This window comes from Sander vitreus, chromosome 12 (genome assembly GCF_031162955.1).
Source record: "Sander vitreus isolate 19-12246 chromosome 12, sanVit1, whole genome shotgun sequence".
Classification (NCBI taxonomy): domain Eukaryota; kingdom Metazoa; phylum Chordata; class Actinopteri; order Perciformes; family Percidae; genus Sander; species Sander vitreus.
This window is the reverse complement of record NC_135866.1, coordinates 30208864-30234373: the sequence shown is the minus strand read 5'-3', so window position 1 is coordinate 30234373 and position 25510 is coordinate 30208864. Positions and strand designations below refer to the sequence as shown.

The window sequence follows — 25510 nt, the reverse complement described above, 5'->3', positions numbered from 1 at the left end:
TTCTCCTTCTCCTGTTCAACTGATTATATGCTGCACCGCAAGTCCACACTGACTCCAAAACTACACGAGGTCAGACCAGACGTGAGATTTTATCGCAGCCTACACTCACGTTCAAATTGATAAATGCCTTGCTTTGCGTAGGAATCAGCGTACGCCCGTCCTACGCCTGTTTTAGGTCGTACGCACGTTTCATAAATGAGGGCCTATGTCTTGCTGGAAGAATCCAAGTTTACACTGAACTTGCTCTTCAGTGAATCTTTGACGTTTGTGTCCCTACTAATCCACTCCAGTCCTTTCCCTGCAGGCTGTCTGATCCAAGCTGTGTAGTAGCCACTAAGAGAATAAGATCCAGAGAGACTCACATCCAGCTGCCAACAGCAGCAGCAGAGAACATGGTTTAATGTTATCAGTTGTGGTGGAAAATAGAGGAAGTAGTTTTTGTATGACTCTCCTATTAGTGTCTCTCACTGTGTCTCTTCTGGCACACTGCTGTGTCCTCGGTCTTCAGATTGTTCATCTGCAGATAGACTTTACTGCTGGAGTCATCTCTGGAGATGGTGAATCTCCCCTGGACTGACTGGGAGTAGTAGATAGAACTATATGTGTGTATAACAGCAATCCACTCCAGTCCTTTCCAAGGATCCTGTCTGATCCAGTTCCAAACTGAGCTACTGAAGCTAAATCCAGATGTTGTGCCTGTGAGTCTGTGGGATTCTCCAGGTTTTCTAAAAGCTGGTTCAGACTGTGTTATGGTCTGACCCAGCACCAGCCGAAAGAATCACAGCAACCACCAAGAGAGTTACCTTTCTGTAAGCCATGTTCACGGTGTTTTGCAATCCATGAATCCCTCTTTAAATATGATGTCAACTGGATCCCTGTGAGAATTTGTTCATAGTTAGCTCCTCCTCCATTACAATCTGCTTTTAAAGTCAAATTCAAGGCTATGAACAAAACACAACATACAACATCATTTAAACAATCTGACAAGTAACAAATAGTGACTAAACACATTTGAACCTCCATAAAACAACTGCTGAGTACATAAAAAAATGTGATTATTCTTTTTCATCAGATGATTCAGCAGATATTTTTCTAAAATTTGACTGACTAATGTCAGTTACATACTCTAATGGCTTTACTTCAGTTGACTTTTTAATTATTGATCAAATTTAAAAATGTTTATTTTTTTTTGTAAATTATAAAATTGTAAAAGTGGAAAAGTGTAAAAATCTGATTATAATAGTTCAATTCATTGATTTATGTTTGTTTTTATTGTTTTTTTTGTTACAGAAAACAACTGAAGTGACAGCAAGATAATCTAAATGAATACTTGAGTTTGCAGCAGCTGGTTGAAGACCTGGATTTCTTTTTTAGACTTTTTAAAGGTTTCTGTATCCAGCATCCAGAGGAAATGAATCATTTAGTAACTGAAACCTGTCTGACAATATATATAAAAATTGCTATAGTGCACAGGAAAAATAAGTAACAATATGAAGATGAAATTTAAAAAAAAAGTATAAAACATGGACGGTTAAGTGAGGCTACAGCTTAAAAAATGTTTGAACATCCATTTATTTTTTTATCAATCTGCAGTACTTGTATATTGTTATTTTAATTAAATTAAACACAACTATAATCAGTTGACTTGTGGCACAGGTTGACAGAGACTGTTTGTGCTGAGATAGGCCTACACATTCTTCGTATGAGATGGCCCACAATAACAATTATAAATGATCACGTTTGCGCATGACTGACGTGTTTAATTTTTACCCCCAAAAACGGAATAAAGTGTAAAGTGGGGTCATGCCAGTTTGTTATACATCAGTTAGGTTTTGGTATGTGACGCAAAGATGAACCTACTTTACTGTTTCCAGGCTTGTTAAATTGTGATATCACCAGTTAACATGGGCGTATATTTCTCTCATATGTTAACCTGTGTTAACTTAGACTAAAAGTCCAATAAAAGTCCAATATATAGATAGAAATCACAAAATCATTTCAGCGGTGCGTCGTGTCGTGATATAGACGACGTAGAAGCTAGTCTGTCAACATTTTTGTCCATGACATCCACGGTTGGAATCCCAGCTAGATCTCTAGTGCGTTGTTTCATTTTAATTTTTGTCCGTAAAAAGTAGGCAGGGCCTTGTTGAATATTCACTGATTTTATGCAAATATCACCAGTTAACATGATCACAAGCTAAACTGGCACACCTGCCTTGTGTGTTTTACCACCTTTGTGATTGTCTGTCCAGCTTCATGAGCCCTCATGTCACCTGTACCTCGTTACTACTCTCGTTATCTTGTGTATTTGATCTCTGTGCTTTCTTTGTCTGATCATTGTCAAGATGTGTGTCTTTTCCTTTTTTTGCGTCTGTAGTTTTGTTCCTAGTGTTTTGTGATTATCTTTTTGCCAGTTTTAGACCTGCTTGCTTCAGGACACTTTTTGTTGTAGCCATTTTAATTTAATAAACCTTCAAAACCTTACGCTGCCTACTCGTCTTAACTCTCTACATTTTTGGGTCCAAGCCTGCACAAATCCTGACACTAGGCCTCTTAAACACACTCAAAAATGGAGATACAAGACAAGAACATTTATTATTATCTCTTTAAAATGTCCCCCTAACAGTACAATATTGTTTTTTAAAAGGCCAGAACTCTACTCGTTTAAGGGTACAACATAAAAGAAGGAACACATTTGTACCATTTCAACAAGGGTAAAAATATGAAAAATGCACTCAAGCATTTAATTCATATTTTTGATATCAGACGTCAGTTTCCTCAACGATTTCAGTCTTTGTCAGCACTAGTTAGACATCTCGTCGCAGTAGTTGAACAACACCTCTCACTATTTACTCTTTATCAGCATCTAGTTAACAAGTGAGGCTCAAAATGTCCATTAGCTAACTAACTAACTGTACTATTATACTTACAGACTTTCACTGAAGGAACATTTTCAATGCAGGACTTTTACTGTAACAGTGTATTTTTACATTACTTTTACTGCAGTAAAGGATCAGAATACTTTCTGTAACACTGCATACAAGAAACAACAAAAAAGAGACAAGAAAAACACAAATAAAGAAACACAAGACCTGTAGTTTGAAGCAGTGAGTCTCTGCAGCCACCAGAGGACAGCAGTGTCAAAGTAACAACAGGAGGAGCACAGAGGTAATCATCATTTTATTGGTTATTATAAGGATCCCCATTAGCTGTCGCCTAGACAACCGACTAGTCTTCCTGGGGTCCAAAAAAACAATAATTCAGACAATATTAAAAAAATGTATGACACATACAGGAAAATCAACTATGTATGGTGGGTTATGTAAATTATGATTGTGTTTCCAAAAGCTTGAGTTATGGCGGTGCAGCGATAGGTTGTTTGATGTTAACATGTTAACATGGACGCTCTAGTTCTGCTTTTAGAGATGCAGATGTTTTTTTGAGGGGGTGAAACAACAAGATGACTTGTTTGTCTCTGTGGTTTGTGTTCTGTCGCTCTGATCAATGATAACAGATGTACCGCTTATTTTTGGAAAATACTGCGGTCGACTTCTTAAACGTTTATGTGTATGTATAATAATGATGTATTTCTACACATTCTTATTCATAATATCCACTGTTTTATGAATCAGTTTAGTTAACAATTACTCGTGATTTAAGGGGAAAATAAGAAAAACATATTCATACACTTTTATTCCCTTTTTTTGCTTTATTCTAAAGAATAAACGGAAATATAATTTGTGATGTTTGCGGTTTTGTATATTCTGCACATGAATATTATTTATTCACTAAATATTGTTTTCTTTTTGATTTGAGATGTTTCTCTTTCAGATTAAAACTAAGAGCTAAGAGAGTGAATACTGAGCGCTGAAATCAAACTCAAGTTCCTGGAATGATCCTTTAACCAGAGTGGATGGTTGTAACTGTCATTGTGTTGTTAATGTGAGAAAGGCTGCAGAGCAGAAACCCACACAGCCCGTCTGCTGCAGGAAAGGAAGTGGTGATTCGCTGTCAACAGTTTTTTATGATTTCTAATAACCACTGAGAACAGACTCATATCTGCTGCTGCTGTAAACACTCAGGAACTCCTCTTCCTCTCTGCAGCTGTGTGTCTTTTCTCTTGTGGTCTGGAAGCCTTCTTTCCCACTGAGCCCTCTACCCACACACAGTTTAACTGAGCCCAGAGAGCAACAATGATGACCCACCTGGAGGTCACGTCATGGACTTTATTTATGGGGATTTTAGCCATCAAAGGTGAACTTTACAGTTTACACTTGGATTTGATGAGAGTCCTCATACAAACACGACAAACAACTCCAAAACAACACATTGAGTATTTTCTGATGTGATGTCTCAGTGGTTAATATCTGCAATGCAAATAAGGCATTTTCTTATTAAATATGTGCTTTTTCAGACTCTGAATGATATCTGAACAATGACCAGTGTAAAAATATAGATAGGAATGAAAGTGTGAAGTTTGGTTTATGTAAGTGCTACTGAAGTGGAGATTTCTGGCTCAGCGTATGAGAACAAAACCTTTAAAGATATGGATTATAAAGTTAAGATATTTTAAAGACTACAGGTGAATAAGTGTTAATATTTTAACTAACATATATCACCATGAAACCTCCCCAGTTGATTACTTACATTAAGACAATTAGTTTTTGTATTACAAGTTTTATGAAATTGAATGTTTAAATTTGCAAACAAGGCATTATCTAATGTTGCCTACTCTTTCTTAATGTGTGTAAATAACAGCATCATCAGCGTAGAGTTTGACTCTTGAGTTTTTTTTTTAAGGATAATTAAAAACCCAATTAAACATTTCTGTTAGACATTTCCTGTGCCCCAAACACCGCAAGACCCCATGAAATGTTAAAGCCTATTTTTAAAGAATTTTATAATTAAAAAATACCTGTGCCCCATATACTGCATGACCTCAGGTATTACAGAATAACTCACCATAAAAGATTTGTCCTCGAGAAGACTCCAGCGTGGAACACCCACACCTACTGATTTGTATACAACTGGTTACATATACAGTATTTGTTATATTTGGTTACCTGTCCAATGACAATCATTCTAATTCTAATTATTTAAATGAAATTCAAAAAACAAGGATGAAAAAAACAGATACTTTTATGTTATGTTCATTTACGTTAAACACATTAAGAATGTTACACTGAAAAAAATTGACAAAGCTGCCACACTCGACATAATGTATGAAAGAGAAACACAAGAACAGAAAAAACACTATGAACTGTAAAGTACCTACCAGACAGCTGATTATTCAAATACACTAAAGTATCTAAAAACACCACATAATTTAAACTTAGTAACTGCTAAGATATATATGTATTCATATGGTTAAGATGACAACTACAACAATTCATAATTGATATTTGTGAATAGTGATCAAAGTGATAAATGAGATGAATTGATGAGATTTGATGGCGAGAAAAGTCGAGCAGAAAACAGTCAGTCAGCATGTGTTCATCTGGTGGACGGTCCCTTGTTTCTGAGGATCATCAGCAGAGAGAGTCCACAGCAGTACACCAGACTCTTCACTATCAGCTGTGTGTACAGCAGACAGAACAACTTCACCCTGCACTGAAACTGGAAGGACACTGACATACAGACAGAAAGACAGACAGACACACACACACACACACACACACACACACACACACACACACACACACACAGAGAGAGAGAGAGACACGTTTCATTATGTTCTACTATATATTTCATCATATCATCATCAGATTTTCATTGCAATATCTTGGACTTTTGTAGGCTGACAACCAACTTCAAATGAAGACGGGGGTCGGCTACAATTTTGAAATAAATGTCAAAGGCCATTATTATATATAACAAGTCAGGCCCCCCCCCATTTTAGTTATGGAGCCAGGACAGTGTCGTTAAATGTTGGTATTGACAACAAAAGCTGAAGTGCAAAAGAAAACACTGTTATTGAAGGAGAGTGAGCAGGTGATCTTACAGTCAGCTTCCTCCAGAGCTAGCTGGTCTGGTGGATCTCTCTCTGGAGGACAGGAGGCTGCTGGAGCTGGAACCTCTGAAACAGAAAAGCAGTGAAATGTTTGGAGTTGCAGTGACAAATGTCAGTCATCTACTCCTCTGCTCTCTTTGACAGCATCTCCACATGAAGCTGAATCACTGCTGAACACAGTCACCAAGCCTTCATTAGGGTCAGCTCTGTGCGTTGCTATGGTTGTTGTACCAAAAGCAACAGTGTGCAAGGCTGCTGTGGAGATGCCGACTTTTTCAAGAAAATGATTGAAGGAATGAAAGAGGGAGGCTGTGTTCACATAATCCAACAAGTCCACCACCACTGGAACAAAAATCCTATTTTGCACAGCTGCATGTAAGCGGGAATATTAGTGGAATATTGTCTTTATTTAGCTATGTAAACAGCTTAGTCAGAATATTGCCTTTTTCCGAATAAGAGATTCCGAGTTATTAAGTGCAGTCACCAAGCCTTCATTACCTTGTTCTGTTTGGGCCTCCACTGTGCCCCCCCCTCATGGTGGACGTAGCAGCGGTATTTGTAGTTTTTGTTAACTTGCTGATGGATCAGCAAGATGGAGACGGTGCGTCCCAACTCTCTGAGCTCCAGCTGCTCTCCCTCAGCAGGGGGCAGCTCCTCCAGATGTCCATTCTCTGTTCGTCTTTACCAGGAGAACTGGACCAGAGGAGGAAACATGGCTGAGGCCAGACACAGCAGGGTGCTCTTCCCCTCCAGGTGGGCTCTGGATGCTGCTGGGTACACCCTCACCACGGGCTTCACTACCGGCTCATCTGGAGTTTGACAGCAGCAACAAGCAGCACAGACACACATTCACACAGTCAACAGCAGCTTACAGCACTGCATTCAGTCTGATCCTGGAAACTACATGGACTCTGATCACTAAACTACTCATCAATACAGCACTAAGTTCACTACATATACTGTATTCACCTTCATATCAAACACACGAATCATCTCATGTCAGCACGTGTTATATGGGGTCTAAAGACAATTATGGACACATATTATGGATTAATGTACAAAGTCTATTCACTGTAATTATTATTACTAACATAATATATTGATGACATTTTCCTTCATAGAATGGACAATTTCTTTCTATATAATAATAAATAAGATTAACTTTTACATTTAATACTTGAGCAATTTTGAATTATTACAATCTATATAACATATTTTAATATATATTGAAACTAAAACTATATAAACTATAAAAATTGTCATCATTTTTAACAACAATGTTCACGTTTATACACAACTACAATAAAAATGTTCAACAATAAGTGTTGCCCCATGGCCCGGGGCAAGTAAATATAACGACAACAAAAAAGTTTTTTGTTTTTTTTGTTGCATTTTTGTAAGTTTTTTATTTTTATTTTAAATGTATGCGGTCAAAAACAGATGGAAATCACTGTCTCTCGGTAAGTTAAGTAATTGTAATTAGATTTGATAGTTTTTTTTTTAAATAAGAGCCTCCACTTTCAGTATGATCTTTAACTCATCTATGACTCTGTTCATGTGTTTATACATTTTATATAAAGATCAAATATAACTATTTATTTGAGTCTTTGTCCTTATTTAATAACCACTAATGAAAAACTATTTGTATAGGAGCCAATAAAGATTGACTTCGAACGAGTAGAAATCCTTTTTACGTCAAAAAAATCCTCACATTAAACCACATTAATGATTTTTATGATCTTCAATCCATATTCTGTCACATGTTGTCATTAGACATTTCTCCATTGATTAACAGTTTATAAGACATCTTAAAATGTGTATAAATTAGGGCTGTCAAACGAGTACATTTTCTTAATCGTGATTAATCGTTGAATTTCTACAATTAATCGTGATTATTCGCGTGTTTTATCACATGATTAAAATTCTATTATTTTGCATTTCAGAACTGCAAAGTGGTAGGCTAACGATAGCTACTGTCGAGTGTAGTGTTAAATAGCGTCATGTGCAGCAATGTTGCTGTTTCCTGTAACATCCGTTTTCAGAACATCAGAGAGAAGTGCAGACATATCACCAGAATGAGGCACCGAAATCCGCGTTTCTATTCCTGCAGCAGCAGGATGTGTTACGAGGAAGTTCGGCAAAATAGTAGCCTGTTAGGCACGACGCAAAGCCGAGTGAAGTGAAAACAAATTAATAAATGGCAGCATGCGATTAATCCGATTAAAAAAAATGAACGCATTATGCTCGACCCTCAATCGCATCGCGATTAACGCGTTAATGCTGACAGCCCTAGTATAAATATTAGGATGTATCCTCTGGGGACCATAACCATCATGTCTGGTCTCTGGTTCTGGATCAAAGTTTTGGTTGGATGAAAAGACTAAAGTGAGATTATCTGCTGAAATCAGTTCCAACATGTCCATCCATCCATCTTCATCCGCTTATCTGGGGTCGGGTCACGGGGGTAGCAGCTCCACGAGGGGACCCCAAACTTCCCTTTTCCGGGCCACATTAACCAGCTCCGACTGGGGGATCCCGAGGCGTTCCCAGGCCAGGTTAGAGATATAATCCCTCCACCTAGTCCTGGGTCTCCCCCGAGGCCTCCTCCCAGCTGGACGTGCCTGGAACACCTCCCTAGGGAGGCGCCCAGGGGGCATCCTTACCAGATGCCCGAACCACCTCAACTGGCTCCTTTCGACGCAAAGGAGCAGCGGCTCTACTCCAAGCTCCTCACGGATAACTGAGCTTCTCACCCTATCTCTAAGGGAGACGCCAGCTACCCTCCTGAGGAAACCCATTTCGGCCGTTTGTACCCTGGATCTTGTTCTTTCAGTCATGACCCAGCCTTCATGACCATAGGTGAGGGTAGGAACAAAAACTGACCGGTAGATTGAGAGCTTTGCCTTCTGGCTCAGCTCTCTTTTCGTCACAACGGTGCGATAAATTGAATGTAATACCGCACCTGCTGTGCCGATTCTCCGACCAATCTCCCGCCTCCATTGTCCCCTCACTCGTGAACAAGACCCCAAGGTACTTGAACTCCTTCACTTGGGGTAAGGACTCATTCCCTACCTGGAGAAGGCACTCCATCGGTTTCCTGCTGAGAACCATGGCCTCCGATTTAGAGGTGCTGATCCTCATCCCAGCCGCTTCACACTCGGCTGCGAACCGATCCAGTGAGTGCTGAAGGTCACAGGCCGATGATGCCATTAGGACCACATCATCTGCAAAAAGCAGCGATGAGATCCCCAGCCCACCGAACTGCAACCCCTCTCCACCCCGACTACGCCTCGATATCCTGTCCATAAATACTACAAACAGGATTGGTGACAAAGCGCAGCCCTGGCGGAGGCCAACTCTCACTTGAAACGAGTCCGACTTACTGCCGAGAACCCGGACACAGCTCTCGCTTTGGTCGTACAGAGATTGGATGGCCCTGAGAAGGGACCCCCTCACCCCGCACTCCCGCAGCACCTCCCACAGTATCTCCCGGGCACCCGGTCATACGCCTTCTCCAGATCCACAAAACACATGTAGACTGGTTGGGCATACTCCCAGGCTCCCTCCAGGATCCTTGCGAGAGTAAAGATCTGGTCCGTTGTTCCACAACCAGGACGGAATCCCCATTGTTCCTCTTCAACCTGAGATTCGACTATCGACCGAACCCTCCTTTCCAGCACCTTGGAGTAGACTTTACCGGGGAGGCTGAGAAGTGTGATACCCCTGTAATTGGCACACACCCTCTGGTCCCCCTTTTTAAAAAGGGGAACCACCACCCCGGTCTGCCACTCCTTAGGCACCGTCCCAGACTTCCACGCAATGTTGAAGAGGCGTGTCAACCAAGACAACCCCTCCACACCCAGAGCTTTAAGCATTTCTGGACGGATCTCATCAATTCCTGGGGTTTTGCCACTGTGGAGTTGTTTAACTACCTCAGCAACCTCCACCAGGGAAATTGATGCCAATCCCCCCTCATCCTCCATCTCTGCCTCTACCATAGAGGGCGTATTAGTCGGATTTAGGAGTTCCTCAAAGTGCTCCTTCCACCGCCCTATTACCTCCTCAGTTGAGGTCAACAGCGTCCCATCCTTACTGCACACAGCTTGGATGGTTCTCCGCTTCCCCCTCCTGAGGTGGCGAACGGTTTTCCAGAAGTACCTTGGTGCCGACCGAAAGTCCGTCTCCATGTCTTCTCCGAACTTCTCCCACACACGCTGCTTTGCCTCTTTCACGGCAGAGGCTGCAGCCCTTCGGGCCCTTCGGTACCTTGCAACTGCCTCCGGAGTCGTCTGGGATAACATATCCCGGAAAGACTCCTTCTTCAGTCGGACGGCTTCCCTGACCACCGGTGTCCACCACGGTGTTCGTGGGTTACCGCTCCCTTGAGGCACCTAAGACCCTAAGACCACAGCTCCTCACCGCAGCTTCAGCAATGGAAACTTTGAACATTGTCCACTCGGGTTCAATGCCCCCAGCCTCCACAGGGATGCACGAAAAGCTCCGCCGGAGGTGTGAGTTGAAAGTCTGTCGGAAAGGGGCCTCCTCCAGACGTTCCCAATTTACCCGCACTACCCGTTTGGGCTTACCAGGTCTGTCCAGAGTCTTCCCCCACCCCCTGATCGGTTGACAGCTCCGCCCCTCTCTTCACCCGAGTGTCCAAAACATATGGCCTCAGATCAGATGAAACGATTATAAAATCGATCGTTGACCTTTGGCCTAGGGTGCTCTGGTACCAAGTACACTTATGAGCATCCCTATGTTCGAACATGATGTTCGTTATAGACAATCCATGACTAGCACAGAAGTCCAACAACAAACAACCACTCTGGTTTAGATCAGGGAGGCCGTTCCTCCCAATCACGCCTCTCCATGTGTCTCCATCATTACCCACGTGCACGTTGAAGTCCCCCAGCAGAACTATGGAGTCCCCGACTGGAGCCCCATGCAAACAACAGTCAGAGTTTTCCCCCCCACAACCCGCAGGCGTAGGGAGGCGACCCTCTCGTCCACCGGGTTAAACTCCAACGTAGCGGCGCTCAGCCGGGGGCTTGTGAGTATCCCCACACCCGCCCGGCGCCTCACACCCTGGGCAACTCCGGAGAAGAAAAGAGTCCAACCCCTATCCAGGAGTATGGTTCCAGAACCAAGACTGTGCGTAGAGGTAAGCCCCACCAGATCTAACCGGTAGCGCTCCACCTCACGCACAAGTTCCGGCTCCTTCCCCCACAGAGAGGTGACATTCCACGTCCCCAGAGCCAGCCTCTGCTGCCCGGGTCTGGTCCGTCGAGGCCCCTGACCTTCACTGCCACCCATGTGGCAGCGCACCCGACCCCAGCGGTTCCTCCCACAGGTGGTGGGCCCATGGGATGGAGAGATGTCCGCCACGTAGCTTTTTCGGGCTCCAGACGGGGGCCCCGGGCTTCCTCCAGGCAGGGTCACTTTATCCCTTCCTCGATTTTTCATAGGATTTTTGAACCATTCTTTGTCTGGCCCCTCACCTGAGACCACTTTGCCTTGGGAGACCCTACCAGGAGCACAAAGCTCCAGACAACACAGCCCTCAGGTTCATAGGGACACACAAACCTCTCCACCACGATAAGGTGATGGTTCCCGGAGAAGTTCCAACATGTGATGGTAGAAATGTGTCTGCAAAGCTTTTATTGTGAAGGAAACACAGGAAGTGTTGCATTGAGAGCAGATCAGCATTGTGAGGAGGAACAGACATTATTCCTGCAGCAGGTCAAATCAGAGGATTTTAATCTTTAAATGTTGAAGCTTGTTTTTGGTTTCTTCATTTTGACAATTTTCTCTAAATGATTGTAATCAGGAACTGCTTTTCAAAAAAGGAATTATTCATGTTTTCATCACATGTACATACATGTATTTGTATTATTAATGTAATTATTTGTATAGTTTTCTGTTTCAGATCTTTTATTATTGTTTCTCTGTGTTGTTAAGAAAAGAAACTTCAGCTCAGTTCAGTGTGTTTGTGACCAGTGTTAGACAACTTACTCAGGAAGTGGAATCAGTTACTTGTTAGTTATTGCTACTTAAAATAAGTGTAGCATTTTAATTGGTTGTGTTTAGAAAAGGAAAGCCAGTCACTTCCTGTTAGATGTTTGTGTCTTAGGTAGAGAACTGGGTGTAGTGTTCTGAAAAAGTGTTTTATGCGATTGAAAACTGAGTGAAAGGCTGAGAAGTAGCTCATAGTTTTGGAGAGTTGGTCTGAGTCTGAGTGAGAGGTTTCAACAATTGTGTGACATGAAAAGATTTTGTGTGTAAGCAGTGGGAAAAAACTGTAATATCAGAAGAAAAAATTTAAAAATTGTAGCCCTAGCACAGGTATAAGGAATAAGCTTCTGTTTTTTAGCCATTTTAGGCCTTTATCTGACAGGACAGCTGAAGTCATGAAAGGAGAGAGATGGGGAATGAAATGTAGGAAAGGGCCGCAGTTTGGAGTCGAACCTGTGGCCGCTGTGTCAAGAAGTAAACCTCTACATATGGGCGCCAGGTGAGCTACCCAGGCGCCCTTTTAAATGTTCTTGAATCAGTGCTATTACCACCCTTTCAATTCATCAGTCAAAACAGATGCAAGTCTTTGTTCAGTTTGTTACAGAATGTAACAGATTCACAACAGCAACCTTGTTAAGAAAAATGCTATAAAATAAAGTTCATTATTATTCTAACAGGTGCACCGTTTAACAGCAGACACATGGAACTAGTTTTTATCACATTTTAAAAGAAGAGCTCCCAGATACAGACAGGTATGTCGCAAACTTACAGTTAAGTTACACCCTTCCCCTTTTCCCCTATACTTCGTGCTGTGTGTGTGTGTGTGTGTGTGTGTGTGTGTGTGTGTGTGTGTGTGTGTGTGTGTGTGTGCCAGCAGCTTTTTACTTTAACTTCCTCCCCTGTTGTGATGCAGATATGTTTCCTCCAGGTTAAACTTTTGGTAAGTGACACTTTTCAGCTGATTTCTGATCTTTTCCATCACACTGTGAAAATGGGTTTGTGTTGAAGAGTTTAGCTCTGTTCTAACAGCGGTTAGCCACCATGTTCAGGATCACCAGCTGCTTTTAACAATAGGAGGTAACCATGCTAACCATTATAGAGCTTATTCAAAATCAATATTTAACTCAAATGTAGCTCTGCTGACAAAGTGAAACAGGACTTAAGGTGATCTGTTAGTGTGAGGACAATAAATGATTCATCACTTATTATTTATATTCCAAACAAACAACTCATGAATGAATCTGGGGCAGGGGCGGTTCTACATTGAATTACACCCAGGGCGAGACCCCTTTCGGAAAAAAAAACACACACACAAAATTGCAGAATTTTGCAAAATTACTATATTATGGTGTACATTTATTTTAAGTTCTGTTTACTTAAACTGCCATATTTTGTGCAGAATAGTGTTCATTGTCTTTTGAAAATGTTGGAGGTTGAGATTGTGCAACTTAAAATGTGTGTTTCCTGTTGTAAATGCAATAGGTAAATATGGATTCTCTTAAGTGTGTTTTTCAAATGTTCTAATGAAGGATTTGTGCAATTGAGAAATATAATTTTCTCTTTCTCTTATATATATATATATATATAAATGTGCCAAAACTATATACAACCATATATATAAAAAATGTAACAAAAGTAGAGAGCAACAATAATATAAAATGTTAAGATTAATATGCAAATAAAATATAGAATATTCTAAATAGCACAAATCCTTCATCACACAAATGTGAAAAAGCACTAAAGAGAATCTAATTGTTACACTATTGCACTAAGAACAGAAAACACAAACCAAAACCTGACCTCTCTGGCATTCCGTGATGCAAAATCATCAATGATGTCATCGTATGAAATCTGCTCCCCTATTGAATGATTGATACTGACGGAAAGGCCATTGAGCCATTCCTGGGACATGGTTGACCTCAGGTTTGACTCTCCAATGATTATTCTGTACTGCAGTAAAAGTACCAAAACACACTGTCAAAAGTACTGTGTTAGTACGAGTTAGTGTGTTAGTGCTATTACCCCCCTTCAATTTATAATACCAATCAAAACAGATGCAAGTCTTTGTTCAGTTTGTTACAGAATGTAACAGATTCACAACAGCAACCTTGTTAAGAAAAATGCTATAAAATAAAGTTCATTATTATTCTAACAGGTGCACCGTTTAACAGCAGACACATGGAACTAGTTTTTATCACATTTTAAAAGAAGAGCTCCCAGATACAGACAGGTATGTCGCAAACTTACAGTTAAGTTACACACTTCCCCTTTTCCCCTACTTCTTGCTCTGTGTGTGTGTCTGTGTGTGTGTTAATGTGTGTATGTGTGTGTGTGTGTGTGTGTGTGTGTGTGTGTGTGTGTGTGTGTGTGTGTGTGTGTGTCACTTTTCAGCTGATTTCTGATCTGTTCCATCACACTGTGAAAATGGGTTTGTGTTGAAGAGTTTAGCTCTGTTCTAACAGCTGTTAGCCACCATGTTCAGGTGATCTGTTAGTGTAAGGAACATTACTGAAACTCACTTATTATTATTCATATCCCAAACACACAACTCATGAAAGAATCTGAAGTCTCTAATTTCCATCCTGTACTGCAGTAAAAGTACCAAAACACACTGTCAAAGTATTGTGTTAGTACAAATTAAAGTTCTGTTTTGAAAAGGTTACTGAGGTAAAAGTACACAATTATTATCAGCTAAATGCAATGGTGGCAAGTAACTAAGTACATTTACTCCAGTACTGTACTTCAGTCCAAATGTTGAGGTACTTGTACTTTACTTGAGTCTTTTCTTTTCATGCTAATTTCTACTTCTACTCCGCTACATTTCAGAGAGAAATATTTTACTTTTTACTCCACTACATTCATCTGTTACAGCTTTAGTTACTAATTACTTTACACATTAAGATTTCTGTACAAAAAACACAGTTTATAAAATCTGATGTTTTATTATGAATTAAACTAGCCAATAATAACGGCCTACAAGTCCAACTGAAATGATTAGTTGATTACACCCGTGATCGTTCCTAAAATGTAAGGATTTTTCTGCATTGATTACTTTTACTTTCAACAGAGTATTTTCATATTGTTGTATTAGTACTTTTACTTAAGTAAAGGATCTAAATATTTCTTCCACCACTGGCTAAATGTACTTAAAGTTTCAAAGTAAAAGTACTCAAGTATTATCAGTTCTCCTGTGCTGGTTTCTGAAATGAAATATAATAAAATATCTCTCCTGTTTGTACTCTACTATTGTTGGTCTTGTCAAGTTACTGCTGATGACACCCCAACATTTCCTGATTTTGCAGCTTCACAATAAAAGCTTTTAAATAACAAAACAACGAGGGCCTTTTATTTTGAAGGATTCATAGGAAACCAAATGTGTATATCATAGGAGCGGCTGGTGTTCAATAAAAACAAGAGGCTGGAGCCAAAGGCGCATATGAAGAGGGGTGATACTGGGGTGATTGTTTCGACTTGAGGGGGCATTCACGCATTTTCCCAGTCGACATCACATGAATAGAGGTCTGACTTTATGATGCGTTCAGATGACGTTTCTTTGGTGATGGTTGTGGCTAGAAGTGGTAGCGGGGATAACAGCGTTGAAAGAGTGCCTAAAAAACAAAAAGGCTGGTAAACGAAACTAGCTAGGTAGCTGATAACTGGGGATAATTTTAAAGGCCTTCTATTTTGGTCTTTTCCCACCAACTATCTCTCCCCTTTTCTGCCCCTTTTCTGAAGCTGACCTCTCAGATGTACTAGGAGCAACATCTTCCCCCACGAACTCCCCAAGAGTCTCTCCCATATTAGTCCTGCAGAGTTGCTATACCCCCTTCTTTCCTCGTCCCTGAGGAAGAGTAAAGTCTTGAACGTGACCCAGCAGTTGCTGTTACCTGTGTTCTAACTCCATGATCCACCAGAGAAGCTATCTGAGTGGTAGAGGAATTCCTCTGCACTTTAGCAACTAGCAGTGCCACCACTTCTCCTTGATGAACATCCTGCTGCTACACTGGTGAGCCTTTTCGGCAGCAAGGTGACCTCTCGAGCTGTAGACCGTCTACAATCTGTCATGCAAATGTCTGACATATTCAGGCGTAGCCATGACAATGGGTGCAATTGGGATGTCGTCCATAGGCCAGGTCCAGTGCTAGTTAATGCAGATTAGCACATACTGGTTCCCTGTGCTGGTACTGGACCCATCACATTAATTGCCACCTGGTCCATGGGTGACCCTACACTGTACTGAAATAACACAGGACTGACCTTTGGGGGGCCTTTGCGGGCCTTACAGGACTGTCTTTCTCTCAACTCTGGGTGTTCCGTGATGCACCTCAAGATCTTCCCTGTTGAGTTCTGTGGGTACAACCACTTGCCATCTTTGCTCTCCGGTGGCTGGCTCACGCCACCTCACTTCAGTTCCCAACCCTCCCTAGTAATCCAATTGGGGTCAAGTGCTTCGCACCACCACAGCATGGCAACTTTTCCCATGGTGACTGTGATGAGTAAGCCTGAGTCGAGCGGGGCGAGTAAAATGAGACCTTTTAAAGGGCTTGGTCAAAAGTTTGGTGTCAGAATTTGGACCACTTACAATTCAGGGAAGTCTTACTAAGGCAGCGCAAAAGAGAATTGCAGTAGTTAAGACAGGAGGAAATAAACACATCAGTTATTATTTTCTGTTTTTTATGTTGCACCATAGAGTAGCACACAATTTTGTTGTTTTGTTCTATCTACTTACAATGACACTAAAGTCAATTCTGATTCTGTGGAGATAACTTTTAAATTACTTATTATTTGATCAAGAGAAACCAGAGCTGAATGTATAAAGCAAACCGCAAACAGCACACCCCTGTATCATAATCTACAAAACTGGTCTGTTTTGATAATACGTAATAATTTTTAAACTCCCACAGAAATGTCTGTTAAGTGACGATGTTCATTTCGGTATCTTTTGGATTTTTGCAGGGACAAAAGATGGAGACGCCTCAAGAAGTCGTCTTGGGAATTTTAGAAAATTTGGGAAGCGACGACTTTGAAAAATTTAAGTGGTACCTGCAGGGAGTCCTAAAAGACTTCCCAGCAATCCCAAAGAGTAAACTGGAGAATGTAAATAGGGTGAACACAGTGGATACGATGTTCCAGACCTACAGTATAAACACTATTAAAGTGACCAGAATAGTTTTAGTGAAGATCAATCAAAATGATCTAGTGGAGAATTTATCAAACATCATCTCAGAACCTGCAGGTAAGTCATAATCATAATGAATTTTAAAAAATTGGTGTAACAAAGATTATACTTATATATCACAGTCTTAGACAAACATTAGCTTTGTTACCAATGTCTCCCTCTTATCTACAAAGATACATATATTGTGTTGACAACAACAGAACAAGCTACCAAACATCCACAAGAGAAACAAAATTTAAAGGACAAAAAATGATTAAACAAAGTCAGACTGTTTTTGTTTACTCTGCTGGTTAAAATTTGCACACACTGATGTCAATGTAAGATACTGCTTGGGCAATATTAATTACCTCTGTAATTAAGTCATATACCTTCTGGTTTATTTGGATAATGAAGAGTTCATAGATGCATGACTGAGACCCCCAACATATCAGTTGTTTTTGAGGAATACTAAGTAATTTTACAATAGTTGTTGTAGTACATGTTCAGAACCTCGTCGTCAAATGGGCTGAACAGATTTCATGAATACAGAAATGTGCACACTCACATTCACCAGAACAAACCTTCATTGATTTCATTGTTTTATTCATTCAGAGATTCTTACTGCGTGCCAGCGAAAAGTCAAATCCAACTTACATAAGACTTTCCAGTGTGTGTTTGAGGGAATTGCTAAAGCAGGAAACCCAACCCTTCTGAATCAGATGTTCACAGAGATCTACATCACAGGGGGAGGGACTGCAGGGGTCAATGATGAACATGAGGTCAGACAGATTGAAACAGCATCCTGGAAACAAGACACACCAGAAACAACAATCACATGTGAAGACATCTTTAAAACCCCACCTGGAAGAGAAGAACCAATCAGAACAGTGATGACAAAGGGAGTGGCTGGCATCGGAAAAACAGTCTTAACACAGAAGTTCACTCTGGACTGGGCTGAAGACAAAGCCAACCAAGACATCCAGTTCACATTTCCATTCACCTTTAGAGAGCTGAATGTGCTGAAAGAGAAAGAGTACAGCTTGGTGGAACTTGTTCATCACTTCTTTAGTGAAATCAAAAAAGCAGGAATCTGCAGGTTTGAAGACTTCCCGGTTGTGTTTATCTTTGACGGTCTGGATGAGTGTCGACTTCCTCTGGACTTCCACAACACTGAGATCCTGACTGATGTTACAGAGTCCACCTCAGTGGGTGTGCTGCTGACAAACCTCATTAGGGGGAAACTGCTTCCATCTGCTCGCCTCTGGATAACCACACGACCTGCAGCAGCCGATCAGATCCCTCCTGAGTGTGTTGACATGGTGACAGAGGTCAGAGGGTTCACTGACCCACAGAAGGAGGAGTACTTCAGGAAGAGATTCACAGATGAGGAGCAGGCCTACATAATCATCTCCCATATAAAGACATCACGAAGCCTCCACATCATGTGCCACATCCCAATCTTCTGCTGGATCACTGCTGCAGTTCTAAAGAAGGTGTTAAAGACCATAGAGGGAGGAGAACTGCCCAAAACTCTGACTGAGGTATATATCCACTTCCTGGTGGTTCAGTCCAAACGACAGAACGCCAAGTTTAATAAAAAACCTGAAACAGATCCACCCTGGAGTCCAGACACCAGGAAGATGATTGAGTCTCTGGCAAAACTGGCTTTTGAGCAGCTGCAAAAAGGCAACCTGATCTTCTATGAATCAGACCTGAGAGAGTGTGGCATCGATATCAGAGCAGCCTCAGTGTACTCAGGAGTGTTCACACAGATCTTTAAAGAGGAGAGTGGAATGTACCAGGACAAGGTGTTCAGCTTCATCCATCTGAGTGTTCAGGAGTTTCTGGCTGCTCTTCATGTCCATCTGACATTCACCAACTCTGGAGTCAACCTGCTGTCAGAAGAACAAACACCATCATGGCTGCCTAAAGTCTTCAAAGAAAAACCTAAACTAACACAGTTCTACCAGAGTGCTGTGGACAAGGCCTTACAGAGTGGGAATGGACACCTTGATTTGTTCCTCCGCTTCCTCCTGGGTCTTTCTCTAGAGTCCAATCAGAATCTTCTACGAGGCCTGTTGACACAGACAGGAAGTAGCTCACAGACAAACGAGAAAACAGTCAAGTACATCAAGAAGAAGATGAACAGGGATATGTCTGCTGAGAGAAGCATCAATTTGTTCCACTGTCTGAATGAATTGAATGATCGTTCTCTAGTGGTGGAGATCCAACAGTACCTGAGATCAAGACGTCTCTCCACAGATAAACTGTCTCCTGCTCAGTGGTCAGCTCTGGTCTTCATCTTACTGTCATCAAAAGAAGATCTGGATGTGTTTGACCTGAAAGAATACCGTGCTTCAGAGGAAGCTCTTCTGAGGCTGCTGCCAGTGGTCAAAGCCTCCAAAAAAGCTCTGTAAGTACAGTGATAGTTGGACTCATATATCATAACTTAAATACTCTGCTGTCTTTTCAACTTCTTGATTCTTTTTTCTTCATTATTGTCTCTCCAGACTGATTGGCTGTAACCTGTCAGAGAGAAGCTGTGAAGCTCTGTCCTCAGTTCTTAGCTCTGATTCCTCTAGTCTGAGAGAGCTGGACCTGAGTAACAACAACCTGAAGGATTCAGGAGGGAAGCTGCTGTCAGCTGGACTTCAGAGTCCACACTGTAAACTGGAGAATCTCAGGTCAGGATTCAACAACCTGTTTAACTGATGGTCACCTAAATCCTGATTTACATTAATGGATCAACTCGTAATGTGCCTAAGATTGTCTCTGCTTGTATGATTTCAAACAGTTGTGTTTATTTAGTTTAAATCTCTTCCCATGAACATGTTTTAAGTTTTTTTTTATCTCACTCTGTGGTTGGTACTTGAAATATCAGACAGGAATCAAAGAGCTACCAGTAATGTTAATTTGTTGATTGACATTAGTATGTTTGATTGTGTGTTGTTCTGTGTGTTTGCAGTCTGTCAGGTTGTCTGATCTCAGAGGAAGGCTGTTCTTCTCTGGTCTCAGCTCTGACCTCCAACCCCTCCCATCTGAGAGTGCTGGACCTGAGATACAATCACCCAGGAGACTCAGGAGTGAAGCTGCTTTTGGATGGACTTAAGGATCCACTCTGGAGACTGGACACTCTCAGGTATACACACTGGATGAACATAAAATAAGAACATAAAAAGGAGATATTTGTGTAGGAGGTGTCCAAAGAGAACATCTCAAACAACTAAAATGATAATTCCCCGTTGTTAAAGATCGCTGCAGGTGGGACAGGTATCTGCCATTTAAAGAAACTGTCTTTCATTTTGAGAAATATAGAAATATTTATAATATTTCATGACCAGTGTTGGGATTAACGCATTACAAAAATAACACAATTACCATAATGTATTCCTTTTGGCTGTAACGCAGTAATATAACACATTACTAATAAAATGTTGGTAATATTATACCCGTTACAATCTCCATAATACAAGTTACAATGCATTTTAACCCAACATTTAGTGGTGTTTTGTTTTTTGAAGAACCACAAAACATTTGGTCACAGAAAAAAGGTCTGTGAGTGTTACTTCCTGTTGCTGGAGTCGATGGTTGAGATGACTGCAGAGACGGATATGTTTGCGAGATGGACATTAGTTTAAGGAGTTTTTTACACTGCGTTGAAGTGAGTCACTGTTGCCGTGCTCAGAGCCAGAACCAGAGACGGTACGGCCAACATTTGTGTCCCAACAGGTAATGGTACGGACAGGGGCGTCGGACTGGGGGGGAAAAGGAGACTGAGTACCCAGGGCCCTCATGTGAGTAGGGCCCAAAAAGATGCTAGAATGAATAGCTGTGGATGCGGGGAGGGGCCCATAGAAAATGCCTTTCTACAGGGCCCAGAATTTTGTGCTACGCCCCTGGGTACGGACAACATCTGTGTCCCAACAGGTAACAGTACATCAGCGCGGACAGCTGTGAGTCAGAGTAGCTGAAAGATAAAAAATATGTCTGTAATGTTTAGGCTTGTTACACGTTATATTAGCATTACATTTGATCAGCTGTGGAAAGTAACTATAACATACTTCATGTAAGGTACAATTGTAAGGTACTTTTGATTGAGTATTTGCATTTTCGGACAAAAGCGTCTGGAGTATTTTGAAAAAGATTATATATTAGTATAGGTTATAATGTTTATTTCTTCACAGTTTGACTTTGACAAGACATATGAAAAGTGTTTTAGACAGGAGATTAGCTTAGCTTGTATTGCTCTGTGTGTCATATCAATACATATCTGTGAGTTTCATGTTCCTTTTTTATTTATTGATTTGTCTTTAAGGTCCTACAACCTTTTTTTACATTCAAGTGACCTCAGTGCAGCACAAATATTCTGTTATAATAATATAATATTATGTTCATAGATTCACTGTGGACAACAGGCCTGATGTTTTACAAGCTATTTTAATCTTTACAGAGAAAGGTCCATGTACATTAAAACTGAACTTTGAACCTACTGACCTCAGGACAGGACTTTTGAGACGTATTTCTCCAGCTTTCAGACTGTTCCTTCATCAGTGTATAATAATGTGTGAGAGTGATGTAATGTCCTCCCCCTCCTCCTGTCAGGGTGGAGCCTGCTGGAGTCAGATGGTTGACACCAGGTCTGAGGAAGTGTAAGTGTGTTTTTCATTTCATTCATGGAACTATGACATCACTCATTCAACCCTCTGATGTCATCATCAAAGTGCTGATAGGTTAATAACTGCAGCTGTGTTGTGTCTCGTTTTCTCCGTCAGATTCCTGTGAACTCACACTTGACACAAACACAGCGAACAGAAAACTCAAACTGTCTGACAACAACAGGAAGGTGACATTTGTGGAGGAGGATCAGCCATATCCTGATCATCCAGAGAGGTTTGACTCCTGGTATCCTCAGCTGCTGTGTAGAGATGGTCTGACTGGTCGCTGTTACTGGGAGCTCGAGAGGAAACGAGGGGTTTCTATATCAGTGAGTTACAGAGGAATCAGGAGGAGAGGAGGCACTAACGAATGTGTGTTTGGATATAATGATCAATCCTGGAGTCTGATCTGCTCTGAAGTTGATTACTCTGTCAGGCACAGTAACAGAGGACCATCCATCTCCTCCTCCTCTGTCTCTGGTAGAGTAGCAGTGTATGTGGACTGTCCTGCTGGCTCTCTGTCCTTCTACAGAGTCTCCTCTGACTCACTGATCCACCTCCACACCTTCAACACCACATTCACTCAGCCTCTTTATCCTGGGTTTGGGTTACTATCATATGGTTCCTCAGTGTCTCTGTGTCCTGTGTAGGACGGAGAGTCTCCTCCTGTTAGAGAACCAGACAGTTGAATCAGGATCATCAGCTGATGTTAGTGAGGAGAATGTGGGTATCACCAATGATTTCCTGAATGGATTCGATTCTGCTCCAAACAGCTAAATTACATGTAATGCTCTTCATCATCATCTCCAAAAGCTGCATGCAGTAACTACCTTGCTGTTTATTTGACAGATTTAGTTCCTTTACACATTCAGATTATTAAACTAAATACACTCAGATAATAAATGATGATATATTATTGCAAATTACTAGCTGCAACATTAAAGTCATCAGTCATTAGAAACCAGTAATATCATACTGATTGTTCTGCAGAATGACCACTTTTACTTTTGGTACTTTAAGTATTTTCATGCTGATACTTTTGGACTTTTACTTATTTCTACACTGTGGTCTTAGTGGTATATTTTATATTCTTATTTTTATGATATATGAATATTTTTATTTTGTTATTATAATTCTAAGACTCAGTCAGTTTTTGTCATTAGTAAACCTCCGTACAGATCAGAGGCCTGTACTACGAAGCAAGATTTGGCGTTAATGAGATAACTTCAGGTTCAACCCAGGGTTATCCGGTGGAGCTTGTCGCGCCGAGAGAGAGAGAGGTGCGTTCAGAAAAATTAAAACATTTAGAGACCGACAACCCCGTTAACATTCCCTGATGGGTTTTTTTATGAAAGATATATATTTTCAGCGGAGGGAATTACGTATAGGCTATTTGTTGGCTTGTTGAGCCGTGTGTTGCCAATGCACACATGAATTAAGTTTTTATATTTTTTATTTGCTCTCACGATCGCATACCACTGCCAGTGTTGCAACTGAAATAATAGCTAAAGCAACGACAGTTTATGGAAAGTAAAAGTGCAATTATGGTCAGATCCTGTGCCTGACTGATGGGGAAGTGATATTGATAAACATTGTGATTTACGCATTTACAGTGTCTGCTTTTTTTGCCAACTTTCCTTCCTGCGTTTTGCCTGTAAAATTGTGTCTGTGTTCTTCATATTTATGTAGAATTATAGTTTACTCTTCTTATGTAAAATATGCGGCTCTGGTAGATGTTTGCGATTGGTCGTGCTGTGCAAACCCCGCCTCTTTTATGTGAGCGTGTGTGCCACTGGATTGGGAAACCCTGGGTTGACTGAACTAGTTGTTAACCACCGTCACACAGCTTATGCGGGACCGGGGTAACTGAAATAAATCCAGGGCATGTTGATCCTGATTCGTAGTACAGGCCTAAGTTTGCTTCAGGACACTTTTTGTAGTCGTTTTAATTTAATAAACCTTTGAAACCTTACGCTGACTCCTCATCTTACAGTTTTTTCTGATCGCTATGACACTTTTTTCAATACTTTTAACAACTTCCCTAAACTCTTAACACAGTTAGCACCACATCTGTCTGTGAAGGCTATACAATTAACACATTTCTTGTTGCTTTGACACAAAATGTATACAGTTACACAAATTTAAAATGCTTGAACTTCTTTTACACACAAGCTCCACCAAGACCAAAACAATGGATTTTTATTGCCAAATTTTCAAATGCATTCACACTGTATGTCAGAACAGATAACATCTTGTTCTAAACCTAACTTAAAGGCTAAAGTCAAAGTGAACAGCTGTTCATATTGTAAATTGAAACACAAATATATCCCCTGCATTTTATACATGCATTTATTGAGAAACAGCTGATTGAAGCTATGCAAATAGATCGATCACAGCTGATTCCCTTCTAGGAAACACACTCAGGTGATGAGGTTCTTTCAACCTCATGATCATATGGTAGGACAGTAAAAGAGGACCTATTTGAACGATATACTGTAGATGAACACAGAAAATAAGAAAAATGCCTTCACGAGGGAGAGGAAGAGGAGTACCAGGACAATCCTGTCTCTGTCTCCTTTTTTTCATAAACTGTACATTCTATAAAGCTACTCTGAGACGGGTCATTCATTTTTTGTATTGAATCTCTGCAGCAAAAGAAACAAAATTCTGAATCTCTGAACTGGCTAATATTGGTTGTGTCACATCATTTGAAACAAGTGAAATCACCTTTGAGTGGTTGTGTTCAATCAATGCCATGTGTTCTCTATTTGTATTTGATTGTTGCCACTAGTGTTTACCAGTATGGATGACAGTTAGAGTTTTGCTGAAAAGTCTAAGTGAGATCTGCAAATTGTGTTTTACCGTGTGAAATGGTTTAAGGTATTGACAACAGACTGTACAATTAGTTCAATGAGTTCAGGCAACTGAGAACTTTGTTCAGCCAATAGGTTTAAGTGTTTTAGCAATTGAGAAAAACTGTAACAGGCATTACTTTTACTACTGCTGCACCTACTATTACTAAAAGTTCTTCTACTCATGGTCAGCAACTCACTGACTTGACCATCTGTTTTGATTTACTGATTCATCATTTTATAGAATGCAAGAATACATTGAAAAATGTCCCAAATCAGAATTTGATTTATTTATCAATGCAGTTTCTGTGTTTTATAAACCTCCTTGTTTTTATGGACTTCATTTAAATAATCAGAATCAGAATCAATGTAATTGGACCCTATAAGTGATTTAGAAGATATGAATATAAGCAAATAGCCAACCAAAAATAACAAATATATGCACACAGTTTTTATATACAAACCAGTAGGTGTAGGTGTTCCATGCTGGAGTTGGTAATACATGGGGTCATGCGGTATATGGCGCACAGGTATTTGTAAATCATAACATTTTTAAAAAAAGGCTTTAACATTTCCTGGGATCGTGCGGTGTTAAAACTCTACGGTGACAACACTGTTATTTACACACATGAACAAACAGCAGAGAGAGCTGCTTTAAAGCTATAACTGGATTTTGGGCTATTTATCTTCCATAACATGTCTTCTTTAAGACTAGCAGAAAGAAAACATTTGTTTTACCACACTTTGTTTATTTGTACCTGTAGATTTCTCCTAAATTCAGCAAAAGTTAACATTAGACAATGCCTTGTTTTCTTTTTTTTAA

The 25510-nt window shown here is 40.6% G+C and overlaps 1 protein-coding gene and 1 pseudogene across 2 annotated transcripts; one reads left to right on the top strand and one right to left on the bottom strand.

The window, feature by feature from the left end:
• Positions 1 to 5921: 5921 nt before the first annotated feature.
• On the bottom strand, positions 5922 to 7026 carry LOC144526130 (immunoglobulin lambda constant 6-like; annotated as a pseudogene). The gene is made up of 2 exons (XR_013502737.1): positions 6509 to 7026; positions 5922 to 6076 (listed from the first exon to the last, which is right to left on the bottom strand). The product of XR_013502737.1 is annotated as an immunoglobulin lambda constant 6-like (transcript).
• Positions 7027 to 12898: 5872 nt separating this feature from the next.
• On the top strand, positions 12899 to 23807 carry LOC144527185 (protein NLRC3-like). The gene is made up of 7 exons (XM_078265106.1): positions 12899 to 12962; positions 16979 to 17258; positions 17793 to 19593; positions 19691 to 19864; positions 20146 to 20319; positions 21783 to 21829; positions 21953 to 23807. Exons 1-7 carry the CDS (start codon positions 12930 to 12932, stop codon positions 22483 to 22485), a joined length of 3042 nt encoding a protein of 1013 aa, XP_078121232.1. The 5' UTR covers positions 12899 to 12929; the 3' UTR covers positions 22486 to 23807.
• Positions 23808 to 25510: the final 1703 nt, after the last annotated feature.

Excerpts from the sequence above, each read along its gene's own strand:
- LOC144527185 (XM_078265106.1), top strand. The coding sequence starts at position 12,930 with ATGCAGATATGTTTCCTCCAGGTTAAACTTTTG. Across the intron at positions 17,259-17,792 it reads CATCATCTCAGAACCTGCAG|AGATTCTTACTGCGTGCCAG; the intron begins GTAAGTCATAAT and ends TTATTCATTCAG. Across the intron at positions 19,594-19,690 it reads AAAGCCTCCAAAAAAGCTCT|ACTGATTGGCTGTAACCTGT; the intron begins GTAAGTACAGTG and ends TTGTCTCTCCAG.